The sequence below is a fragment of the Gadus morhua genome, chromosome 1, assembly GCF_902167405.1.
Source record: "Gadus morhua chromosome 1, gadMor3.0, whole genome shotgun sequence".
Lineage (NCBI taxonomy): Eukaryota > Metazoa > Chordata > Actinopteri > Gadiformes > Gadidae > Gadus > Gadus morhua.
In genome coordinates, this window is record NC_044048.1 from 1,699,719 (window position 1) to 1,716,325 (window position 16,607).

Here is a 16,607-nt window from a genome sequence, read left to right on the forward strand (position 1 = left end):
ATGTGTCTTCCGAGGCCTAAATAAATAATAAATAAAATAAAAATAAAATAAATAAAAATAAATAAATAAGGTAAACAATTCAGACTTTCTTTCGTAATGTTCAAACCAGAGCTGTCAAGCGATTAAAATATTTAATCGTGATTAATCGCATTAATGTCATAGTTAACTCACGATTAATCGCAAATAATTTTTCTATGCTAAATATCCCTTGATTTTTTTGTCCCATAATTCTTCTCATTTTAATTTTCTTATCAACATGGTGAATTGCATCGGCTTGCCTTGTGCAAATGATTTTTTATTGATAACAACATTGGCATATACTGATCAAAACAGGACGATACAAAAAAAGAGCCTATAGTGCAATTAAACGACTGCTTTGAACAAATGTCATTTGAACATAGCAGTCAGGCTACTGCTTCTTTGTTTTGAGCCAAAGAAAAAAAAAAAATATATATATATATAAAATAATTGTGTTTATCCCGCGATAAAATGTTTAACGCCGTTATATTTGGTTTGCGTTAACGCCGTTAATAACGCGTTTAACTGACAGCTCTAGTTCAAACAGCTGAAAACCAAGTTGGGAGTTTTGAAATCAAGATGAAGAAGCTCACTATTAGCTGGTAAGTGCTTAAAGCCGATAAGATCAATGACATTGGCTTCAATTAAATAACTTTAATCACATGATGATGCATCATTGCGGACATATATATATGTATGTTTATTAAGTTATCAAAGTAAGTAGTACTTTCTTGACAATCTAGATGAATCCCATGCTGTGCACATTGCTTGGTAATACGTGGGAACATTAAACATGTTCATCGAAGTTCATGTAAACGAGTATGTGAAGCACTGCATCATGTAATATGAAATGAGTGTTGTAATATTGAATTATTATCACAGACAACGCACATGACTGACCCTCATTGTTCTCTCAACCATAGCCACTACCTCCCAGATGGTGTGCTACTTCACCAACTGGTCCCAGTACAGACCGAACCAGGGGAAGTATACACCACAGAACATAGACCCGTTCCTCTGCACCCATCTGATTTATGCCTTCTCTATCATCAACAACAAGAATGAGCTGGTGACTTATGAATGGAATGACGATGTACTCTACAAGTCTTTCAATGGTCTGAAGACAAAGTAAGTACTGTATTAAACTGATCACTTTTGTACCCGCAGAACAAAGTTTGAATTAGGTGTACACTAAATGATGAATCTTGGCCCTCTGCTGACTCTATGACAAGCTTCAAGATTTGCACATTGTAAAAACATAACTACTGTCTTCCAAGGAATCCTGAGCTGAAGAGTCTCCTCTCGGTTGGAGGTTGGAACTTCGGCTCAACCCAATGAGTCCTTCTTGCATATGTTCTTCTTCTCTAGGACTAAGGCCGGTTTATAAAAAAACAGTTATTGCCGAGTGATTCACTTTTAGGTAAAAAATGGCAATTTAATGGTTCTGTTCCTTTCTCCTACAAGCAGTATCACCTAGGCCTACCTACATTATTTTAAAGTCCTACTTAAGATTGAAGAAATGGAGGAGGAAACATGTTATTCACGCATATCAACCATCCAGGTTCTCCATCATGGTGTCCAACGCAGACAACTGTCAGACATTCATCCATTCATCCATTAAGTTCTTGAGGACTCATGGCTTTGATGGTTTGGACCTGGACTGGGAGTACCCTGGGTCTCGTGGAAGTCCTCCAGAGGACAAGAAGAGGTTCACTCTGCTCTGCAAAGTGGGCTCAAGGTGGTATCAGTGAAGAGATCAGTCAGAAGTTCCAGAAGTTCAGTCAGTTGTTCATTAATTTTATTTTATGAATATACAGGAACTTGTGGCTGCCTATGCATCTGAGGCATGCATCTGAGGCAGCTGCCACTGCCACACTGCAGGGAAAGGAACCATTGATGCTTGATATGAGATCGCTGAGATTGCCAAGTACAGTACCCCCCGAACACTTGCTCAACCCTTTCAGTTTTACTTGTTAGCAATCAGATATTTTTTACATTTTAATGCTATGTGCACCCCTAGGTCACTGGACTTCATCAACATCATGGCCTATGACTTCCATGGAACCTGGGAGCGTGTCACTGGCCACAACAGCCCACTCTTCCGTGGTGCCCAGGACAAGGGTGACCTCATCTACTTCAACACTGTGAGAAGGGAAATGCCCACATGTCCATAATTTACATGACCAGGTCATCAAACAGGTTGTTCTTACCCTACTGTTCCTAATAATTCCAGGACTATGCCATGAAGTACTGGGGGGGACCAAGGTACCCCAGTGGAGATGCTGCATATGGGTTTTGCTTCGTATGGTCGCACCTTCCGCCTGACATCGTCTAACACCGGTATTGGAGCCCCTGCCAGCGGCGCTGCTGCAGCCGGGCCCTACAGCCGTGAGGCTGGCTTCTGGGCCTACTACGAGGTGAGGGGTCTGGGTGGTTAGTATCAACCAGTCTAAAGGTCAGAAAGTGGGCCAACACAGTCGATTGACAGATCGGTGACATATTTGCCAGATCTGGACCTTCGTGAAGGGCGCCAAAGTTCAGTGGATTGATGATCAGAAGGTTCCTTCAAGAACAGCGAGTGGGTTGGTTTTGATAACAGGGAGAGCTATGAGGTCAAGGTAAGCATCAAAATCCTCACAATCATAACACTGTGATATTGAATACAGGAATATTCAGACGTGTCCCTTATTTGAATATTAATAATTATAATCAACTAAATTCTCAGGTCAATTACATGAAAGACAACAAGTTTGGAGGTGCTTTTGTGTGTACCCTGGATCTAGATGACTTCAAAGGAGAGTTTTGTGGAGAGGGAAGCCACCCTTTGCTGTCACAACTACGCAAACTCATCAACAATGGGAAGTCCAGCCCGCTTCACCTCCACATGCAGTTGATGGTAAATATTTGCATTTTTTAAACTACATTCACTTTTCTGTTTCTTCATCTTGCAGATCGTCCCCCAGTGCCATCTACCACAGCCAAACCAGTGGTCACCACTTTTAAGCCAACAACCACCGCCAAACCAGTTGGTCGCACTCTTAAGCCAACAATTCCAAAGATCACCACTACCACCGTTCCGTCTACTAAGACGACCCGTCCTATCCCTATGGAATATACGCCAACCCAGAGGACAGAACATCCTTCTTCACGTGCTCATTGAATAAAAGCCTTTATTTTTTTGCTGCTGTTATTTCACAACAGAAAGTATACTTTTCAACTTTATTTTATCTTAGTAGTGGTTTTAATCACACAGGAACAGGGGCAACCTGGTCTCACAGGAATCCGTGAAATGACTACGGACAAATAACTCGAAATCCGTTGACACATCACGGAAACACGCCGATTTCCGTGATGTGGCCACGGAATTTGCTCCAATGCAAGTTAATGACGCTGATGTTCCGTGGCTCACACACGGATCCCCGTTTCAACGAGCGAGTCGACCACGGGGGCTTAACTCAAAACCCGGGGTGGTCTCACTGAAACACTTAAATTGTCCTTGTTGTGTCCACGGAAGTTGCTCCAATGCAAGTAAATGACAATGATATTCCTTGGCACACACACAGATTCCCGTTTCAATCTGTGTGTGTGCTCCCGTTTCAATCTGTGTGTGCGTCACATTTGACCACTCGCTCGTTGACCACAGTGGGGGCACATCAGTCCTCGCACTTGTGTATTCCACTGCTGAGTATGTCGCAGCGGCCTGGTCTCACAGTGTCCACATCAAATCAGTCGATGTTGTCCTCAACGAAGCTATGCGCATCATCTCAGGCACCATGAAACCAACTCCAAGAGAGATGCTACCTGTACTATCCGGAGTCCATCCACCAAAAGTAAGGCGCGACTTCCAGATCCTCAAGCTTGCGTAGAAGGCACTCCAGCCTGGCGGAAATAACATCATCCCAGCACCGCAGAACACACCCCAAAGGATCACGAGGCAACACTTCGCCACTAGAGCTGCGGATCTCTTAAGGTCTGGCCCTGTCTCTGAGACATGGATGGACATGAGGTGGCAAGATGAATGGAAGGACGCAAACACCAACCTGCACGCCTTCGTCGCCACCCCTTCACCAACACCACCTGGACATACTCTCCCGCGGAAGGCATGGGTTCGGCTCAACCGCCTCCGAACAGGCCGGGGGAGAACCCAGTCCTTCCAGAAAATGATGACCATGACCGGATCAAGACCGGATAATGACCGGATAATGACCGGATCAAGCCCCTCAGACACCTGCCAATGTGGGGCTACCCAGACGGTCTCACACATAATCAACGAGTGCCCGACCTTTGGCGCCCCACATGGCCGTAGAGGCCTGGTACAGCTGGACAGAGAGACACTGAACTGGCTGCTGAATGTAGCAATCCCTGTGTGATAGTTCCAAAGGAAATTACACGAAAGAAGAAGAAGAAGTGGGGGCTTAACTCAAAATCCGTGGTGGTCTGACGGAATCACCTCAATTGTCCGAGATGTGGCCACGGAATTTGCTCCAATGCAAGTAAATGACACTGTTATTCCGTGGCTCACACACGGATATCGGCGTGTTTCCGTGATGTGGCCACGGATTTCGAGTTAAGCGTCCGACCGTAGTCATTTCACGGATTCCTGTGAGACCATGTTGAACAGGGGATGCCCGTGCACATGTCCCATACACTCATAAGGTTATTATTTGCTGTAACATGCTCATCACAATCCTCACTTGGAAATGCCTGTCGCAACCAACAGGAGCCAGTATCTGGGCTGGGTGGTTTACTCCTTCTATCTGGCAGCCAGCTCCAATAGGTTTATGGGATTGATTCCCTGCCTTTTCCATAAGCATTAGTCAATAGATAAGGGTCTTTAGATTGGCTACAACAGACGGTACCTAGGTCATTGAACAAGCATTACATGATTGCAAACCTAATCTACAGCAAATACAACAAGAAATGACAATACAACTCTGATAAAAATAAGAATGAGATTCTACATGTATCTATAATTGAAGAAATTATTAAAAAAAGAATGATGAATATATAACACAATTGTACACCTTTGTTTGGGTATTACTGTAGAGAGTGTACTACTCTGGCTCACACAGAGTTATTGTTTTCTTCTATATTTAAACTTGGTTTCATTAGTATATGAGAAAGTATATTGCGAAGCAATGCAGTTTAGTTTTTTCCATGCTCATTGCTACATTTTTAAGTGGACAACTATTGCTATAACCAGGGATTGTATAAAAAGTTAGAATAATAAAATGACAAAATGTGGAGCATGAGTGGATGATTTATCAGACTCTTGGGCCAGGGGAGGCTGCACACATTTGACGTTTGGACAATCAATGCTCGAAGGTTAGACTAACCCTCACCACACGCACAGAGAGGGCTCTGACATGCCTTGAGGAAACAACTGCCCTGACCGAGATTCCAACTCTGTGATAAACCAGGTTTCGACAACATCTAGCAGTTTCTTGGTGGACGGAGGAGCCCAGTAAAGCCACCCAGCTGGCATGTGGACTGCTACAGACACCTAGTCCAAAGGCCTTTTGATAATGTGACTAATATAATAATAAATAAATAAAACATCTCAGGAAATCAATAAGAGAAATCTCCCTCCTTAATCTTAAGAAGACAATAAACCAAATTCGATCGGGGGGCCACCTCCACCTACCTAGTTGGCTGCCCCACTCCACCAAGGTGGGGGCCACCCTCCACCTAGTTGGCTGCCACACTCCACCAAGGTGGTGGCCACCCTCCACCTAGTTGGCTGCCGCACTCAACCTAGTTGGCTGCCACATTCCACCTAGGTAGCCTTGGCTTGGCTCCTCCAGACAAAGTGTTGCCATGCAAGAGACCTCCCAAAGTGTGTGGCCATGGCTGGTTTAAGCTGTGTACATGTGCATCCTCACCCATCCCCACAGCCCAATCAGTCTGACACGGGCCTCGTGAGGCTGCTTAAACCAGTCATCATCCACTCAAACTCCACATATCCCCAACACCAAGTTGAGGCTGGGGATAATCTCCAGCCGAAGCATACTCCCCCCTAACCCCCCATCAAGAATACATTCAGTTGGACTCTGAACTCGGTTACCATACCCCACTTAAGCAACAGATCTTTTAAAGTTGCATATTTAAAATAAGAAAAACAAGCCTGAACCCCATTGTCCCCACACCTGGTCAGGGAGACCCGCCACGCCACCCTTCCCCTCCATCCTGGAGGCCGAAGGCCTGGACTGCTGCTTGGCCTGGCGGAGGAGTCGCTGGACATGGCATTGCAGGGCTGTCTGGATGGGCCGGTTGGAGGTCAAACCGCTTGGCCACGGCGGTAGCTCCACAGGGGCCTTGAGCAGCCTTCAGTGAGCCAAGGATGATGTCTGGTTTAAGCGGCCTCACCTGACATGGGCCAGGCGAGACCGCTTAAACCAGCCATCATCCAGACTCGTCAAAGTGCTTATGGCCTGACTCTGACCCTGGCTCCATAATTACCACGGTTATTTTGTTCCACTAAATAAACAACTGTAAAATAAACAAGGACTGTAATGTAGATCAACGGTCGTGCTGAGTTTAAATAACAAAGAAGTAATCAATCATGGATGGAAAATATATGAATTGCTAAACTATCAGTCTTGGCACGCAATCAGACGTTCGGTTGAATCAGTGCATGATTAAAGTCTAGCTCCGATTACATTTCAGCTGCAAGCTGGAAATACCTTATACATGTATGTATAAGCAAATACATTCTTGCAGACTGATTCATTCTTTAATTAACACCTAAAATACTACATAAGCAATTTGCTGTGTATGCATACTACTAAACAGTGTAATTAATTAAGTGGCATCTTAGGACTTAGGACACTCTCTTATCAGTGGTGTTTACATATTTTTATGAGCCCTGCCCTTGCCAAAAGGGTCTTCAGTCTGCTGCTCTGGATAAACTATAAAAGGAGGCAAGCTCCTCCGGTATTTTAGTTTTCTTTGATGAAACTCCTGAGGTAAGCTTTGCTGTGACAGAAATAAGAATGGATTAAACAGTGCCTCTGTATATGCTCTTGATATAGAGGTTATACGCCGATTGATGTGAATCTTTTCTTACCTTACAGCCACATTTCAAAGTCTTGATATTTTACTTCAAGATGACCAGGCTGACACTACTTGCAGGTAATTACCAAATGATCGATTGTATCCATTGATTAATTGAATTGAATACGTGTTCTTTATCTTATATTCATTTGTTTCAATTCTCTTAGGCGTGTGCCTGGTGCTGTGCCAGATTGGTAAGCTATGACAAGTGCACTCACACCAGTGATCTCATGTAGAGAATCAGATGGTAATGTATGCTTAAATCTTCCCTTGTGTCACCCATGCAGCAACGGCCGATCAGATGGTGTGCTACTTCACCAACTGGTCCCAGTACAGACCCAACGAGGGCAAGTACCTGCCAAAAGACGTGGACCCCTTCCTCTGCACCACCCTCATCTACGCCTTCGCCATGATCAACAGCAACCATGAGCTGATCACCTACGAGTGGAACGACGATGTCCTCTACAAGGCCTTCAATGACTTGAAGACCAAGTAAGTGATGGCATGTTTTTGAAGACCCAACCCAAGCCCCATTCAGAACCCTGCTCGTATAGAATTGGAGTATTGAATCAGTGACTCAAAGCCATTGACACGTATTTCCTGTCCTCAGGAATCCTCATCTGAAGACTCTGCTGGCTGTCGGTGGATGGAACTTTGGGTCAAGACAGTACGTTGCCCTTTCCTCTAAAGTCCCCCTAAATAAGGAGCTTATCATTGCATCATTTCAGTATAGGTTCTGAGGCATGACACCAGTAATCCTCTGTTGAATGCAGGTTCTCCCTCACGGTGTCAAACGCAGCCAACCGTCAGAAGTTTGCACAGTCATCCATTAAGTTCTTGAGAACCTTTGGTTTTGATGGTTTGGACCTGGACTGGGAGTACCCGGGATCCCGTGGAAGTCCTCCAGAGGACAGGGAAAAGTTCACTCTGCTTTGTAGGGTGGGTAACCATTTACTTCAGTACACTTTCCTGATATATAGGTTAACAGTTCCTGCTATAGGGAACTACAATATATCTCTTATTTCCTTGTAGTTTAATTTGGTACATCATTTGATTACGTGAATGCATTTCCAGGAACTTGTGGCTGCCTACGCAGCTGAGGCCGCTGCCACCGGTAACAACCAGCTCATGCTGTCTGCTGCTGTGTCTGCAGGGAAAGGAACCATTGATGCTGGATATGAGATCGCTGAGATTGCCAAGTCAGTTTTCTGGTTTTCATAGCATGCCTTTAGAACTGTATTTCTGGGCAAACTATCTTTTTAAACATTAACACCCTTACTCCCCCATCAGGGAGTTGGACTTCATCAATGTAATGACCTATGACTTCCATGGAACCTGGGAGACGTTCACTGGCCACAACAGCCCCCTCTTCCGTGGTTCCAACGACCAAGGCGACCTCATCTACTTCAACACTGTAAGGGGGACATGATTGAAAATAGGGAAAGTTACTTAAAGGTTGTATCAGTGATTCTAGGCAGAAACATAAATGATCACATCCATCTGTTCTTTCCTCACGATCCGCTAGCTGCCCGCCCCGTAAGCAGGCCGTCAAATAACGCGTCTCTGTATGCAGCCTATGCCCCGAGATCGCACACAAAAACAAATGATACTGCCAACCACTCAAAACCAAACCAAATAGTATTCCAACTAATCACTGACAAGGGGTGGGTGTTGCAGGGTTTTGCGCTACGTTCATGATAGTTTTTACTGGATGCACGAAACGCAGAAGGGAGGGCCGAAGCGGGCTCTGTTTGTTTGGGATCTCGCCTCAAAACCGACAGAAATGACGTCACCCAACATTGCTGATACAACCTTTAACATTGACTGTAGCACAACCACAGTCAATCCCCTAATATTTTATTTTCAATTCCATGCAAGGACTACGCAATGAAGTACTGGAGGGACCAAGGTACACCAGTGGAGAAGCTGCATATGGGTTTTGCTACGTATGGTCGCACCTTTCGCCTGACATCGTCCAACACCGGTATCGGAGCCCCTGCCAGCGGCCCTGCTTCAGCCGGACCCTACACCCGTGAGGCTGGCTTCTGGGCCTACTACGAGGTGAGGGGTCTGGGTCGACAGTAGCAGCCAGTCTAAAGGTCAGAAAAAATGGACCAACACAGTGAATGGAGAGTGGTTACCTCTTTCAGATCTGCACCTTCCTGAAGGGCGCCAAATTGGAATGGAATGAAGACCAGAAAGTCCCCTATGCTCACAAGAACAATGAGTGGGTGGGATTCGATACCAGGGAGAGCTATGAGACGAAGGTAGGCATGGGAGAAGCACTACATAATGTAGAACGAGATCACATAGGTGTACTGAATATAAAATACAAAACATTCTATCACACAATCAAAATAAATCAAAATAGTCAAGTCAGTATCAAAAGCGTAATTATCTTCACCAATCCTCAGGTCCGCTACATGCAAGAGCAGAAGTTTGGCGGGGCCTTTGTGTGGGCCCTGGATCTGGACGACTTTAAAGGACATTTCTGTGGAGAGGGAATCCACCCTCTGCTGTCACATCTCCGCACTCTCCTCGATATTGGTATAAGTCATGATTTCTTTTAACCTTTATATCTGTTTTCAATTAAAAAAAAGTCTTAAAAATATATTTCATGCAATATTTATGCATATTTGCTAATACCACTAACTGTTCATTCTTTTTTTGCCATTCAGAGTTGCCTCCCCTGCCCCCGACCACAACCCGTGACCCCAACAAACCCACCCCGACTACCACAGCCACCACCACCACCACCACCACCCACGCACCAGGATCAGGCTTCTGTAACGGAAAGCCCGATGGCCTGTATCCCCACGAAGAGGACAGACACCTGTTCTACATGTGTGCACATGGAATCACTCACGTCCGTGCGTGTGGAACTGGCTCCGTCTATGATGAAAAATGCATGTGCTGCATCTGGCCTTGAAATAGGGATGACTCTGAAAACAATACATTCTCAAGCTATTGAATGGCGTTCATCCTTTGTTGCAGTGTAATCGTTTTCCTAATATCATTCAATAAAAAATGCTTTGCAAAGTGTCAATGACTAGCTCATCCTCTAAATGTGTAGATTGAGGTCATGAAGATAGTGCATAACTAGATAAATAACCTTACTCACTGGCAAGGCAGGCAAGGTATTCAACAGACTGAAAGGGAAACAGGACTCAACAGAATGGTGAAGTTGCAAACCAGTTTATTGTAGAGGTTGAGTATAATGATACAGACTGATGGTGCTCCATGCTGCCATGGAGGAGGTCTCCCTCAGTGTGTGGTGATGGCTTTTTTTCTCAAGTTAATAGGCTATAGTTAACTAAACAGAGTTAGTTTATTATCCAAAGTAAATATCCTTTCCTTTTACATTTTCAAATTAAGGAAAATGACTTATTTCTCTATATGATATAATGTGTTATATTTTCATAGCCTACACCGTAGGTTATTCTTGATATCATGAATGCACTGCTGTCCATGGAGCTGAGATAAGGCTGCTCTCTGTTCTGAGTGTCATAACACTGCAAAAATCCCCAACATTGAAATGTTTGACATGGGAAATGTTTGACATGGCCCCCACGGTGCTGTAGCCAGCTGCTGAGCCAGACCAGAGGAGAGAGGTCAGGAGTGCAGAGCGGGTGACCGCTGGAAGGGATGTAGCTGGGCTCGCCAGTGGTCTCCAAATGGCTCTTTAGCTGGGCAAGTTGGAACCAAATGAGCGGACAGCCTCACAGTAGTCTGCATGGCACCAGGAGCTGCTACTTCGGGGATAAAGCCTTCGTCAGGTTAATCACAGTCTAGAGCGCCATGGAGCTCATTTCAATGCTATTCTTACACTGCTGTTTAAATCCAATCTGTGTGGGCAGTGTGCAAGCATCTTCATGGTCCGAGGAACCATCTCTCCCATTGACTGTGGGCTTGGAATGCCCTTTGTGATTGGAAAATATGACAGGTTTGTGATTCAGATAACGTTTTATCCTTGGCTACCCCGAGTTGTTTAATGCATACATTGGACCTTACATTATCTTTATAGCAATAGCCATTTGCACTGTCAGGAGATAACTTGTTTGATTGGACCCATCAATATTTTATAAATGTACTAACTTTGTAAATAAACAGAGTATTGTCACGACCCCACTGGTATCTAGGGAAACCGGCTCTCTGTCTAGGCAGGAGTCGAGACACACAAGTGGTATAACCACAGCTGGTAGGCAACTAGCTTCCGGGGCACGTGTGTAGTGAGTCACCTGGGTTCCTGGTGAGCGCTGGTCCTTCTCTCTCTTGCTATGGAGATAGCCCAAGCATTGGGGTGAACGGTAGCTGTCTCGTTCAGTTATTGTTTTACATACTTAGGCAAACACTTGAAAAACAAAGACGGTGAAGGGGCAGTCACGTTCCCCCGTTGGACTCCTTAGCTCTGGTGTGTACTGGCATATGGGTGAATGGCTTTACAAAGTCTTATCCTGCTGGGGTGTAACCACTGGCCACCATGCTGTGTATATCCCCCCTCTTGGATCCCCCAGGTGACCACAATCAACCAATCAAGGGAGCCACTCCCACCGTTACCATGACCACCAATTACCAACCAGATTAACCTTACCCAACAGTAGGATCGTGACATTCCTCCCCCCATAAACAAAACAAAAACACCACAATTATTTATTTATTTTTCACCTATCCTTTTGTGTGTTTTCTTTTCCTAATCTTCATTTTTCATTTCGATTTTAAATTTTTAAATTTTCATTTCATTTTTACATTTCCCCAAAAATAACTTCTAACCTAAAATAGAACTCAACCATTATGTTGAAAACATGAGGATCTTGTAAATAACAAGAGAACCCACCAACTTCTTACATGGAGGGAGCCTGAATGGATGCTGTTTCACAGGGTCAGCTTACCCTGTATCCACATCATGTACCGCCCTATGTGTGCTACCGGGAGTATCTCTGAAAAGCGAAGGGAAAAGGTCAATCAGACGCACTACATCCCCCCGCTGGGAATCAGTAAGGTACCCCAACTTCCCTTCCAACTCAGCACCAGCCTGGGTATTATACAACCTAGCATTAACCACGTCGGGGGACGAGTCCACATCACTAAGCTCCTCTGTACTTTCTGGGAGGTCTCTCTGAACACAAGTCACTACTGCCTCAGTTACCTCTCCCTTATAAGCTGTCATGGCATTAATGTGACACAGTCGGGTCTTAGACCGCCTCTCTGGGGTACCAACAACGTTGTTGAGGTCCCCGACCTTCCTGCTCCTAAAACTAAGACCAAATCACCTGGATCAAAAACGCGGCACACCGCCTTGCGGTCATACCTGGCCTTCATGCAAGCTTTAGCCCCAGCTAAATTCTTGGAGGCAACCTCACACGCCAACTGTAGTCGACCCCGCATTATTGAAACATTATCTAGCACATCACCGGGAGGTGCTGGCCGAATAATTTTCTCCGGCAAGAGCTGTAATGGCCCACGAACTTCGTGTCCAAAAACTAATTCAAATGGGCTAAAACCCAAGGATTCAGTGGAGGCGTCCCTAACTGCGAACAACAGAAACGGGATGGCCTTATCCGAATCTTTAGGTTGACTCTCAACGAAGGCCCGTATCATGGTCTTTAAGGTTCCATGAAACCGTTCAATGGCCCCCTGAGACTGTGGGTGATAAGGTGAAGAATGCTTGACCACCACATTCAACTCGGACAAAACCTGATGAAAAAGTTTGGCTGTAAAGTTAGAGCCCCTATCAGATTGAATAGAGCGGGGCAAACCAACCCATGCAAAGAACTTAAGCAAATGTTCCACGATTACTTTTGTCTTAATGTTACGTAGTGGAATAGCTTCCGGATACCTTGTGGCGGTATCCAATATAGTCAACAGGTATTCGTTTCCCTTCTTTGTTTTCGGTAAGGGCCCTACACAGTCAATCATTATCTCAGCAAAGGGCTCCCGTACCACGGGTAAAGGTAGTAAAGGAGAAACTGGCGGCTTACTGCCCTGTTTCCCCACCACCTGACAGGTGTGGCACCGACGACAAAACTCCTTTACGTCCTTGCGTAACCCTGGCCAATAAAATTGCCTGCTTACCTTGGCTAGGGTCTTTTTAAAACCCAAATGACCCACGAATAAAAGGGCCATGTGCCATGTGGAGCACTTCTCCACGGTAAGACTGTGGTAGCACAATCTGTTCATAACTGGCCCAGTCCTCACTAGCAGGTCTACTGGCTGGCCTCCATTTCCTAAACAGAATCCCCTATCTCACAAAGTAACCTGTTGCCACGTCGTCACTCTCTCTAGCAGACGTTGCCACTTTAACTGCATACTCGAGGGAAGGATCCTCCTTCTGCTCCTGAACGAACGTGGGTTGGCTTTCCTCTGGAGCCCTAGACATCTCAGAACGGCTAACAACCCCTCTGGCATCCGACTCTGCAACATCATCACCACCGACCTCAGATGGCAACACCACCTCCGTCACCTCAGCACTCCGTAAACTCTGGGACGTCCCTATTTCGGCAGCTATATCACTGATAGGCTCTCTGACCCCCTTTAGAACGCCAGAGGTCAACCACTGAGGGAAGACAGTGTCACACAGATCCACCATTGGCTCCTCATCAACCAAGGGTGACGACAGGGCACCGGGAGCTGGTGCACCGACAGCTAGCTTTTCCCTAGCCTGAGCTTGAGTGACCACACATGAGGTAAAAACCTCTGGAAACTCTGCCTCCATCTCCTTAATTTCAACCGGGTAGACTGAGCAGTCTGCAACCTCTGGGTTGACCCTAGTCCCTGCTATGTCGTTTCCCAGCAGCAAATCAATACCCCTCACTGGGAGACTGTTCACCTCAGCAACCTCAACACATGCTGAAACTAACTGATTTGAGATATATATGGTAGATAGGTGCATGCACGTAGCCACCACCTAAACCATGCACCAATACATATCTGCCTGTGAATGAGGCAGGTGGAAGATCCACCACCCCTTTACACAACAGGGTTTGAACTGCCCCCGTGTCACGCAGTATTGTTACTGGCACCTGAAGACCCTCCTGAGACACTGCCACTGTCCCTTCCGAAGTGAACCCTTCATAACCCTCCAGGTCACTGGTAATACCGCTGCCAGAAGACACCAGTGCCACCGGCCTACCTGAGCTCTCAAACCGGGACCTCAGACCAGGACATTGATTCTTCTTATGCCCCTTCTTATTGCACCGGAAACACAGCATTTCCAAAGGGGATGTATAGCCTCGACCAAGAGATTGGGCACTCCTTGACTGCTGTTCACCACTAAATGAGTCAACTGGCCTTCTCCTGCCTACTTCACTTGTGGACCTCTTGCCATGAATCACTTCATAGTTATCTGCAAGCTCAGCGGCTTCTTGTGGAGATTTCACTGCCCGTTCATTAAGATACATTTCTACTTCCCTGGAAACACTAGCTTTAAACTGTTCCAACAAGACTAAGGCCCCTTAGCTCTGAATAATCAAAGGCTTCCCAGGAGTTAAGCCAGCTATCAATAGCTATTTCCTGGTTCCGCCAGAAGTCTAGATAGGTTTCGCCAGGCTGCCGCCTTAGCTCCCTAAACCTAAGCCTATAGGCTTCAGGCACACTTCCATAGGCCTCCAACACAGCCTTCCTGAGTGAATCATACTCCAGACCCAACCGACAGTCTAGAGCAGCTACCGCCCTCTGTGCTTTACCAGTCATTACACTCTGTAGAAGCAGAGGCCACTTTTCCTCTGGCCACTCATTCTCTTTGGCCACTTTCTCAAACATTTCGAAAAAGGTATCCACTGCGTCTTCCTTAAAGACAGGCATGAATGTACGTGTTGTTTTACATACTTAGACAAACATTTGACAAACAAAGATGGTGAAGGGGCGGTCACGTTCCCCCGTTGGACTCCTTAGCTCTGGTGTGTACTGGCATATGGGTGAATGGCTTTACAAAGTCTTATCCTGCTGGGGTGTAACCACTGGCCACCATGCTGTGTATATCCCCCATCTTGGATCCCCCAGGTGACCACAATCAACCAATCAAGGGAGCCACTCCCACCGTTACCATGACCACCAGTTACCAACCAGCTTAACCTTACCCAACAGTAGGATCGTGACAGTATGCATTTATATTACATAATTATATATATGCACATTAACATTTCTGTGGTGAGTTCTGTAAAAGGAAGCAAGATCTATGGTAGCTAATTGTTTCATAATCAAGAACAAAGCAGCCACAGGTATTTTATGTATCAAATACTGGTTTGTACGTATAATGATGCACTAACTACTTTTAACCGTAATGCTAAATCGTAATATTTATAGGTGCTCTTTGATGAGCTCTAAGTTGTGATGTTGATAAGATGTCAGCACTCTAAGAGACACGGCTCTTACAGCCTGCAGTATGACAGATGAAACACAGCAAGAACTTCTCCTTATCATTCATAGCTTGAACCATTTATGATGCTACCGCATGAAAGTGCTTTTGCATAAATTCTTATCAAGGACAATGCCAAGCAGATCATTGGCAGCTCAATAGTTCACACGAAAGATGGCAATCTGAAAAGAACAAGTATATCAAAGAAGGAATTATTCTACCTGATAAGTTGACATGTGACCTGATGATTAAATCATCTATAGGAAATGCTATAAATATGCTATATATAAATATATATTAAATTACAGCTCTCCCATCTCTAGATCACTATTTAGATAAGCTAAATAACCTATAATGTTTTGTTGGGTATTATCTAGAGCTGTCAAGCGATTAAAATATTTAATCGTGCTTAATCGCATTAATATCATAGTTAACTCACGATTAATCGCGTTTAATCGCAAATTATTTTTCTATGCTAAATATCCCTTGATTTTTTTGTCCCATAATTCTTCTCATTTTAATTATCTTATCAACATGGTGAAGTGCATCGGCTTGCCTTGTGCAAATGATTTTTTATTGATAACAACATTGGCATATACTGATCAAAACAGGACGATACAAAAAAAGAGCCTATAGTGCAATTAAACGACTGCTTTGAACAAATGTCATTTGAACATAGCAGTCAGGATACTGCTTCTATGTTTTGAGCCAAAGAAAAAAAAAAAAAAAAAAAAGAATTGCGTTAATCGCGCGATAATTTTTTTAACGCCGTTAAAATTGGCTTGCGTTAACGCCGTTAATAATGCGTTTAACTGACAGCTCTAGTATTATCGTTAAGCTGGCAGGGAAATGTTTTGCTGATATTTGCAAAGAAAAACTGACTTTCTCTTGTTCGATAGAATAACTATACAGAAACACTCACACCTATGGGGCTCCAACTCAGGGCCTGCTCCGATCAGAATATTACACATTTTGTATTAATTCTTGATTCGTTATTTTATTATAATTATTTTTTTGGTCATTCAGAACAATATGTAATTATCTTCACATATTGATCTTACTGTATGGCATGATGCTTTGTTTATGCTAATTAAAAGTATTGCTGACCTACTACTATAGTATGTCTTCCAGCACCTGTTGCACTTTTTGCCGACGCTCAAAGAGGGATCTCTCTGCCCTTCTC

At 44.7% G+C, this 16,607-nt stretch overlaps 1 protein-coding gene and 1 pseudogene across 1 annotated transcript; both read left to right on the forward strand.

Moving 5' to 3' along the window:
• Window positions 1–955: 955 nt before the first annotated feature.
• On the forward strand, window positions 956–6,351 carry LOC115546911 (acidic mammalian chitinase-like; annotated as a pseudogene).
• Window positions 6,352–6,955: 604 nt separating this feature from the next.
• LOC115552705 (acidic mammalian chitinase) lies at window positions 6,956–10,117 on the forward strand. Its single transcript, XM_030369006.1, has 12 exons — window positions 6,956–6,983; window positions 7,092–7,149; window positions 7,239–7,265; window positions 7,359–7,563; window positions 7,682–7,738; window positions 7,845–8,010; window positions 8,146–8,270; window positions 8,362–8,485; window positions 8,950–9,132; window positions 9,222–9,338; window positions 9,486–9,618; window positions 9,750–10,117. Exons 2-12 carry the CDS (start codon window positions 7,125–7,127, stop codon window positions 9,998–10,000), a joined length of 1,413 nt encoding a protein of 470 aa, XP_030224866.1. The 5' UTR covers window positions 6,956–6,983; window positions 7,092–7,124; the 3' UTR covers window positions 10,001–10,117.
• The last annotated feature ends 6,490 nt before the right edge of the window (window positions 10,118–16,607 follow it).